The sequence below is a fragment of the Cyprinodon variegatus genome, unplaced genomic scaffold (assembly GCF_000732505.1).
Source record: "Cyprinodon variegatus isolate N-32 unplaced genomic scaffold, C_variegatus-1.0 Scaffold585, whole genome shotgun sequence".
NCBI classification, from domain to species: Eukaryota; Metazoa; Chordata; class Actinopteri; order Cyprinodontiformes; family Cyprinodontidae; genus Cyprinodon; species Cyprinodon variegatus.
The window spans coordinates 195,956-205,615 of NW_015151038.1; the positions used below are offsets into that span (position 1 = coordinate 195,956).

Sequence of the window (9,660 nt, forward strand, 5' to 3'; positions counted from 1 at the left end):
TACTTCATAAGAAAAAATATAGTTTCACTGTCATGGTTTTCATATTTTTATTTTTATAACAATAAAAATAAAAAAAATGCAATAATTGAGGAAAGCAGAAAAAAAACAAAGGTCAGGGAAATTATCAAAGTAATGGTTACATTACACTGATTACCATTTACACTTTAGGATGGTACTATCTGTCTATCAAGGCACGGGTGGCATAATAAAAAACTGAGCCTGTGTTGGCGTCAGACCTGGACTGAGAAAGATGGTCTTAGAACCTGCTGCCCTTTTAGGGGAGCCCTTAACATCGTACCGCATTCTCTCCAAATGAAGAATCTCAGTAAAATCACTTACCCACATTTTGAACTGAGGAACCTTGTCAGTTTTCCACAATCTTAATATTACTTTTTTAGCTATTACCATCCATACGCCACAGTTGTTTGTATTGCAGTCCTGAGGTACTAAAGCAAGGGAGAGTATCCAAATAATGTAGTCTGGGGTCTGGAATCAAGGCCCATTTATACACTTCAGAAACACATTTGAAAATGTTGCACCTATATTGGTAGAGCTGGGAGCATGACCAGAACAGATGTGTCAAGTAGTCATCAGCGGACTTACATCTGTCACATTTTGGAGATATTGAGGGGAATATTCTGTGCTATTTTGTTATCGAATTGTGAAGACTGTGAAACACCTTGAACTAAACTGTACATTGATAGAGCTTGACTGAATCCTCCCCGGACCCTCCTTCCAGACCTCAATCCCAATCCGCAGTCTAATTTGCAAATATCTAAAGGGAGAAGTGGTCCCTCAGAAATGCCAATTAAGTAAACTTTTTGTCAATGTACAAATTTTTCAGTGTAGTTAGGCCTTTTAGTCTCCAATTCTTTATTTTATATCAGATAGTGATGATTGTTGTACTTCGTATGTGGCCCACCCAGATAATGTTGCTTACGGGCCTATTGTTGTGTCGTTACGCCATTGAGCAGTGTAATCCCAATCCCCCCATCTCTCTTGGTTTCTGTAAATGATATTCTATGTGCTGTAAAACCCCAGAGAAAAGGCTAAACTAATGAGTCCAGCAATTATAAAAAAAAAAAAAACCCTTGCTGAAAATATAGGCAGACCCTGAAAAAGATAATAAAATTTAGGCAAGGACACATTTTTAATGGAGTTTATGTGGCCCATCATTTAGAGTGGGAGAATTCTCCATCAATATCTTTCCGAAGATTATCTGCTTTTACTAAAAAGTTAAATTTGAAAATTTGTTTGGGGTCATTCGGCAAAAATAACTTCTTGATATTTCAGTTTTTGTCTTTGATGTTTTTATATGACACACAAAAAAAAAATGAAGAAACTCATTGCTTTCATACAGCCACTTGCCAATCGGCATCCAAAGCTCATCTTAAAAGGCTTCCGATACGCACCTGTCTGCTCCTGTGCATAGGCGGTGGATGCGCTGTGACTTCTTTCAGATGACCCCGTTTCAACCCACCTTCAGCCCCTCCTCCACCATCTGAGCTAAAGCTTCATTAGAGTGTCATTCCACCTCTTACTTTGTTCCCTTTTCATCTTAAAGGGGAACGCTGTTTTTTTTACATTGGGCTCCTTGATTTCACGTTATTACATCATCTTCTACTCACCCATATTAGTTTTATGTGTTTTGGAGCAGTTCTGAATATATTCCATTAGGTTATATTCAAGTAACATTTTCCTGTGGGCAACGACTTGAAGGCACAAACTAAACTGTTCATAGTTTATTCTTTATCGTACGCCAGCATTCATTACATGTAGGCCAATCACTGTCCCCCAGACATTCACGGTTATATTTTTTTATATTTTTATCTTTTAAAAACAAAGCGGCGTGTGTATGACGTCATCCACGCGCGCCGGCTAGATGTCTAGTGCTACTACCACAGAGGATCTCGCTCTCCAAATGGAATTGAATGATCCAGATTACCAAGCTGAATGTATAGAAGGGGTAAAGTTTCCTGTTACGACTCCAGACTGCATGCGCGGATGGTGCTATACTGTTTTTCCTCTCTACTGATGCTCCATGCTTGCTCTTGCTCTTTTTTGCCAAAATCAACAATCTTTTGTTAATACACACATTTAAGAAGCATTTATTAATGGGCATATACTTGAGGAAATGTACAACATTAGGCTTTTGTATGTAATCATTTAAATACATTTCGTCTGTATTGGTAGTTGATTGTCCATTATTTCAATTTATTTATTTGCTAATAGCTCTACTGGCATTTGCTTCCTTCAGAACATGTCCGAGCTGGCTGTTTGCTCCAAGGCAGCTTTAGGGCGACGTGAGCACCAGACCCTGCAGCACCGACATCACCAGCGCTCCCGTTGCCGCCCCCCCAAAGGCATGTACCTTACGCAAGAGGACGTAGTGGCTGTATCCTGTAGTGCTTCTGCTGCTAACACACTCCTTCGTCAGCTGGACATGGAGCTGGTGTCCCTTAAGAGACAGGTAGAAGGCGCTGCAACAAACCTTGTTTTCTCACTGACTCCTCACAAACCCTTTACTGGCTAAAATATCAGCCAGAGGGATAAAAGTCACAACAGTGAAGGAAAAAATAATGGAGAATAAATTGAAATTAAAGGAATTTAAAACAAAAACATCTATAAATCAAAACATGAAAGTCAATAACAGAAAGGATATTCCAAAGTTTAGAACATATCACAGGTAAGGCTCTGTCTCCCTGACAACTAAGCCCAGACCTGGGAACAGACAGCCTTCATTGTAGCGTATACCTCATGGTTCTTTTCAAGCAGAAAGAGAGAGCAGAATACACCAGATACCAAAACACGAGGGAATCAATGTTGAAACGGAAAGTATGTTAAGCAAAAATGTTGAATCTATGCTGAAGGCACAAGCAATTATACAAAAAGCAGTCAGTGACTTGCATCTTGTCTCGTTTTTCTTTCTGCTAGTTTTTGTTTTTGGTTGCCATTTATTTCTAGTTTGTTAAGTTGCCCAAAAAAAAAAAATGGAAGGAGAAATGCATCTTTCACATAGGAGAAAAAAGAGAGACATGGAAACATTGTGATTCCATACAGTAGATTATGAGAAGCATAATTTCAAACCCAACAAGATACTCTGACAAAAACTGATTAATCCCAAAGACAGAAGACCCAAAGCAAAGCTGAGCAGTTTTGTTTATCCTGTTCAGCTTAAACAACGCTGACTAGAAACCAAACGACTACACAAATGCAGGATGCAGCACAGACAGCCAGTAGCTCTTGACAAGATTCCACTGGACACTTCGTCAAGAACAAAGGACACATCCTCCAAAATGTCCAGATCTTGGGCAGATGTTTGAATAGGGGGTGGTAGTACGCCATCTTTGTTTAAATACAGATAACAACAGCTGACAGAACTGACAACCAATCCTGAATTTGAGACAAGACGTCTCTAGAAAAACTGAGCAAATATCTGGTTGCCTCCCATTTAAGCTTGTTTTGACATACATTTTGAATCATCACAAGGTTTTCAGTCATAACTCATACTATATCAATGTTGATTCAACCATTTACTAAATTTGGATCTACATGTACATGTATGTTGATTTGATAAAATATTTTACTTTCCCAAAGCCACAGTGAATAATACATTACCATATGTGTGAACACAGACTAAAAAAATAAAATAGCATGAATATTGAATTTTATTTAGGAAAATTTTCATAGGTTTAGAGAGCCAGCTATCTGTTCCCTAGCAACAGGTATGCGTGACATAGCAACAAATATTGATTATGATAGCAGGTCTATACCATATGCTTTTTGTAGAGATTAAAATAACCAAATAATGCAACTGACAGCACAAGGTTCATGTCTGGGTCTTAAAATGTCTCCATTGAGTTGAGAGATCTCTACAATCTTTGTGTTTCCTTCTTTCAAGAAGGTGGGGGTCTTACTGGCCTCATTATAAATGAACCATTCACCGGGCAAAGGTGTCCACAATATTAACTGGGAAACTGTCCAAAACAGGTTGTAAACAAGCCAACAACAATCTGATCTCTGATTATACCTACTCCTGAGCAGGTCTGAAAAAGCTGGTGCCTGTACTGAAAAAGCAGTGAAATTGATGGGGTGAAGTGGAGCCATGCAGAGTGGAGCCCCTGAGACACAGTCTAGACTTTTTCCATCTCCTCTCAGCACAGCTGCATTTATATCCAATGGCTTTAGTTAAGGCTAGATGGCAAGACTGCACAAGCAAAATATTGGTGAAGGCAGAATTAGGCAGATCTGTAACAAAGTACAAATACTTAAGTACACTTTTTTAGGTATCTATACTTTTCTGCATTACTTATTTTTGACTTCTTTTCTGACTTCTACTCATTACATTTTCACAAAAGTATCTGTACTTTCTATTCCTTACATTTTTAAAACAAACGTTACTCGTAACTCTTGGCTTCGGTTTAATGCAGAGGTCAGGGATTAGCGGACCGCGGTCCGGATCCAGACCCACCTGCTGGCTAATCCGGACGCAACCTGTTTTAAAACATTTATAAATTACTGCATGTTGTCCGACGACAGTGTCTAAAAGTCACTTGCGCCACTTTTCCTGTTATCCTGAAATCCCACATCCTCCTCTCCGCTCCTCCCCGCTGCGCTAAGGGGTGTAAATAATAATCATTTTGTATCGATGCATCAATCAACGGCCGATGATCCGATGCATCGACACATCCGCAAGAGTATCTATTCATGATATTTTTTTTCCTCCGGTGTATTTTTATCCATTTGCTCCTGGACGTATTTCTCCCTCCTGTGCTGCGGTGGCGCTAAATCTATTTTGCCCTCCTACCTCGCTTCCTGGTTATACTCTTACAGCAGTGTGATGCAGTGAGCTTGACACAGATATTTTTGATTTATGCTCAATGTGGAAGCATGGTCTGTGCTACACACTGTGGGTCTAGATACTCGCCCCCACTTCCTCACCGCCGAAGCGGTGAGGAAGTGGGGGCGAAAAAGGGACATGAGGGCCAAAAAGAGCGGAGATCCAGGTGGAAAAAGAGTCCCAGCTTTCTCGCGCACCTCGCTGTTTTAGCTGGTCCAACTTCAAGAGTTGTTTTACGCAATTTCGGTCATAAAAACAAAATAAGCCGGCCTCCTGTCTGCGGTCAGCTGCAATTTGGGAGAGGAGCAGCGGAGCGTCTGTGGAGGGGGCGGGGACATCTGGAGCCGAGATATTGCATTGCACTCATTGCACTGATTTTGTGCAGTATTTTTTGATGCAAAGCCTTTCAAAATCTATAACGCAGGGGTATTATTACTTTTCAGTGAATGAGGTTTTAATAATGATATTATATTATAATGATAACGATATTACAGCTTTCATTGATTTATTTCAAATTTGACACATTGGCTAGCCTTTAAGGTGTAAAAAAAAAAAAAATAATAATAATAATTATTCGAATAGAATTGTATCGTGGTGTATTCTTGAGTATCGAAATTAATTGAATCGTTGGGTCAGGAAATTGATACTGAATCGAATTGCCATGATGGATGTGATTTACACCCCTAGCTGCCCTCCAGACCTCCTGCAAAGCAAAGCCTACAGCCTCAGCTGTTCCTCCTGTTTTGCTGCGCTCTGACTTCCTCTGAGCTTTAGGAGAGCATGTGTGATATTATCATTAAATTCGTAGGAGCAAAACTTGCAGAAATGAACGCTTAATTTAATGATATATGAAAAAAATCCCCATCAGGATCCAGCATATGTGCGGTTTCTGACGGAGATGAGTAGTAGCAATAGTTTGCATTCAATCTTTTAAATAAACTGTGTTAGTTTTTTTGGAATTCATAAGAATTATGCTGTAATCTGTAATTACCGATCTGTTGTCACTATATTTTAATCCGACAAACCAGATCTTCTCGCTGTTCTTTCTCCTGTTTGGTGCGATTGCAATAGAGGATCTTTGACCTGAACGGACCTGAGTGGAGCCTGAACATTTAGAGGATGTTTGGCTCAACCTGCTGCTGTGAAGCAGGATTCTCCACCATGAACAGAATCAAAAATAAATCTGGATCCAAGCTCAAAATGAGCATCTTGATATGTGCTTGAGAATGGCTTAGTCTCCATTCAAACCCAGGTTTAAAGCCTTGCAGGGCAGCCTAAAGCCCACTGCCAACATTAAGACGGAAAAAAGAAAGAAAAAAAACAACTGTTCAGGTGTTTTAAAAAAAATACAATGCCACCGTTTTTGGCATTTACTTAATCATATTTAGTTACTTTAACACAATTATTTTATGGCCTAACCTGCTAACATGAAACAATTGTGTTAAAGTAACTAAATATGATTAAGTAAATGCCAAAAATGGTTGCATTGTTTTTCAGTGTATGTTAATCAGGAAATTGCCTATATACCAAACTGAAAGATTGTTGTTCTCTACTTCAAAAACACTTTAGATTTTAAAATGGAAAAAGGTTTAAAATAATTTTTTATTTAAAGATTCAATGTATAACATGAATGCTTAAACACCTCATTTTATTTAAGTGTTAAATTATGTTTAAAGTAACAGATCATTAAAAATGTCTCCGGACCTTTACTGGTTGATGAATTTGGTTCAGACCCTGCTGATTTTTAATTGGTTCCCCCTGGTTTTAATTTTATAAATATTTATTTCCCATCATGTGCTCCATCCAATACAGATCATTGGCTCCATCCACATCTAGTGAAAACTAGAGTCATTGGATGAGTCATATAATGCAAACACTCATTGGTTAGCTAAAGGAAATCATCAGAAACAAGCAGGTGTTCTTCAAACTGCTAACGTGAATTGTCTATGCCATGCTACAATGATGGATTCATAAAAAGATGTTGAAATGTCTGAAAGGTCGGACACAGGCGAGAGCGTATCGGGAGACGGAGACCAACCAGACCTCCCTCATCCTTGGCCCTATCTCAGAGAATTTATAGAAATAGTTGAAAAATTTAGCTTTCAGTTCAAATAGTGAGATCTGGCTGCTTTTTTAAAGGTTACTTTATACTTTTATACTTTAAGTAGTTTTCGGAACACATACTTTTTCACTTTTACTTGAGTAAAGAGGTCAAGTTGATACTTCAACTTTTACCAGAGTGTTTTCAAACTGCAGTATCTATACTTCTACTTAAGTTACAAATGTGTGTACCTTTGACACCACTTTCCAAGCCTAGAGGAAGCACCATTGCAGGTGTTATTCATGAACAGGGCAGACACCCACTGCTTTAAATTTTCTAAAACAGATTCAAGTTATCGACCACAGGTATAGATTTTGAAAAGGATGGATAGCAACACCACAGTTGATTAAAAAAATTGCTCAGTCTATAATTTATTCCAGGTATGAAATCAGAAAATATAAGCATAAAGTCCTTATAACTTTAGAACTATAAATACGTACACATGGCCCATTACTGCTTGATTCAATTCATTAAGCTAGAGTTGCAAGCTGGAGAGCTTGGAACTCGAGCTTGACCGCAGTTTGAAATAGTTGGACCAGCTAGAAGTGCAGGGTGCACGAGAACGCTGGGACCCTTTTTCCACCTGGATCCCAGCTCTTTTTCAGCGTCATGTCCCTCCGTTGTTGGACAAACTTGCCCTCACTTCCTCACCGCCTCAGCCTTATCTAAACCCACAGTGTGTAGTGCAGACCACGCTTCAAAATTTAGCATAAATAGAAAATGTCTGCGTCAAGCTCACTGCGACACACTGCTGCAGGAGTATAACCAGCCCTTAAGGATGCAAAACTGGATGGGAGCTAAAATGGATATTTCTAAGGCAATTACAAGACCTGCGCCGTTTCAGCAGGAGGAGAGTAGGCCGAAGAAAAAAGATCAAGAGGAGACTTTGAAGCCAGTTTTTTTGCATTTAAAATTTGCATGATGCATCATAGATGAGGCCCCAGGTAGTGCCATTTGTAACATGTCATAAGCCAGGTTGATATGTGTTGTTCAATATGAATTCTACTGAACTTAACTTTGTTTTTAGAGCCCTTTAAAACAGCCAGAGCTGTTACACAGTGCTGCACATACCAACGAAAGTTAGAATTGTATAAAAATAACAGAAGTTTAAAAGAATAAAACAACAAAGATGTTTAAAAGAATAAAACAAATAAAATAAGATAAATGAATGGTAATAATAATAAATAAACACAAAAACAGAGAAAGACTCATGCTGTGTTAAAAGCCATGAGATTCCATTTGGACCTCTGTACCTCCAGGAGCAGCAGGTCAACCAACCTGAGGCAACGAGTGGGAGCCTAGGGGTGGAGAAGCTCAAGTCTTTATTTGTTTTTAAAAGCTTAAAAACAAATAAAAGAATCTTAAAATGCACAGGCAGCCAATGGAGGGAGGCCAGGGTGGGATGTATGTGCTGTCTCAGAAATACTCCAGCTAAAGGTGTGTGGTCGCATAACAACTAAAGATGTGTGAGGAAGGACTGGCATAGGCATCAATTACGCTTTCAGACGCTGCTGTGCAAGAAAAGGTTTTACCTCTAACAGTATCCATCTGGAAAGACTGCTGTGGAAAGTATTCACAAAAGGGAGGGTCATTCAGCACAATTCTTCGAGCTGATTGGCTAATTCACCAAGTGACATCTGCATCCACAAGGGGACTGTTGGCCTAGTGGGTAGAGGAGTGCCGCACAATGGCACAATGGTAGCCCACTGCTTGCTAAGGGGATCGGTTAAATGCAGAACTAAATTTCTCCAATGTGAGATCAATAAAGTTCAGTTTGTATTATTATCCATGTTGAGCTTTTAACCAATCGCAGCAGTAATAGCAGATGTGATGTATCTTGGTTGGTTTCTCAACTAGCGAAGTTATTTGATAAATCAAATCCGGTTGCGCCATATTCTTTCCATCCATAAAGGCACAAACTGTGTCTTTAAGCATGTTTTATATTCACAGCATTGCACAAAGTGCAAGGGTGCGTGCATCAAAATGACTTAATCATACCGTCCAATCCAGCGCGGCAGCCCCGTTCCAAATGGGAGTATATAAAGTTGCTCTCAACGAACATGTTTGCCTTTACTGACATTAAATGATGCAGAAGGTTCAAGTGTCACAGTGTTTTTAAATGCAGTATTGTTTCTGTTAATTCAGTGACTGAAAGAGGTATAGAGGTGGAGTTGTCTGGCCAAGCTTGTGGCAGAAACATGGATTATTGTTTCTGTTTCCATCACATACAATATAAATGAAGTCTGAAACAACTACTCATTGTATACAGTGCATTCAGTTTTATTTAGTGAAACAGTGTTTTTTATGTTACTAAAAAGAAAAAAGAAAGGACTGTATAGCTTCACGTGTGTGCAGCAGGTAAACCTACCATTTTACTTCACCTTATATTTCTGTGTAACACACCATTTATTCTTGAATTATAATCAATTATTTTTTTCAGACTTAGAATTATCCTTCCATCCATTTTCTTACACGCTTATCCCAAGTCGCAAGGGGTGCTGGTGCCTATCTTCAGCAGTCATTGGGGTATTGGCGGTCATTGGCGGGGTGTACCTTGGACAGGTTGCCAGTCCATCGCAGGGCAACACAGAGACAGGGATTTAAATGACAGGTCCTGATCAAATACAACAATAAGATTTTTACTTTATTACCGTATCTGAAATCAGTTTAATCCAATCCAAATGAAGTGACTGACTAATCAGCTTATTTTTCAAAGACT

The 9,660-nt window shown here is 39.1% G+C and overlaps 1 protein-coding gene across 4 annotated transcripts in view; it reads left to right on the top strand.

The window, feature by feature from the left end:
* The window catches only part of rcor3 (REST corepressor 3), a 64,840-nt gene that overhangs the window by 19,968 nt on the left and 35,212 nt on the right, over positions 1–9,660 (top strand). For 3 of the 4 annotated variants that reach the window (XM_015392302.1, XM_015392304.1, XM_015392303.1), the window contains exon 8: positions 2,258–2,470. The exons of the other annotated variant lie outside the window; for it this stretch is intronic. In XM_015392302.1, the coding sequence (XP_015247788.1) occupies positions 2,258–2,470 (213 nt within the window). The remainder of the gene's footprint in view (positions 1–2,257; positions 2,471–9,660) is intronic. 4 annotated transcript variants of the gene reach the window in all.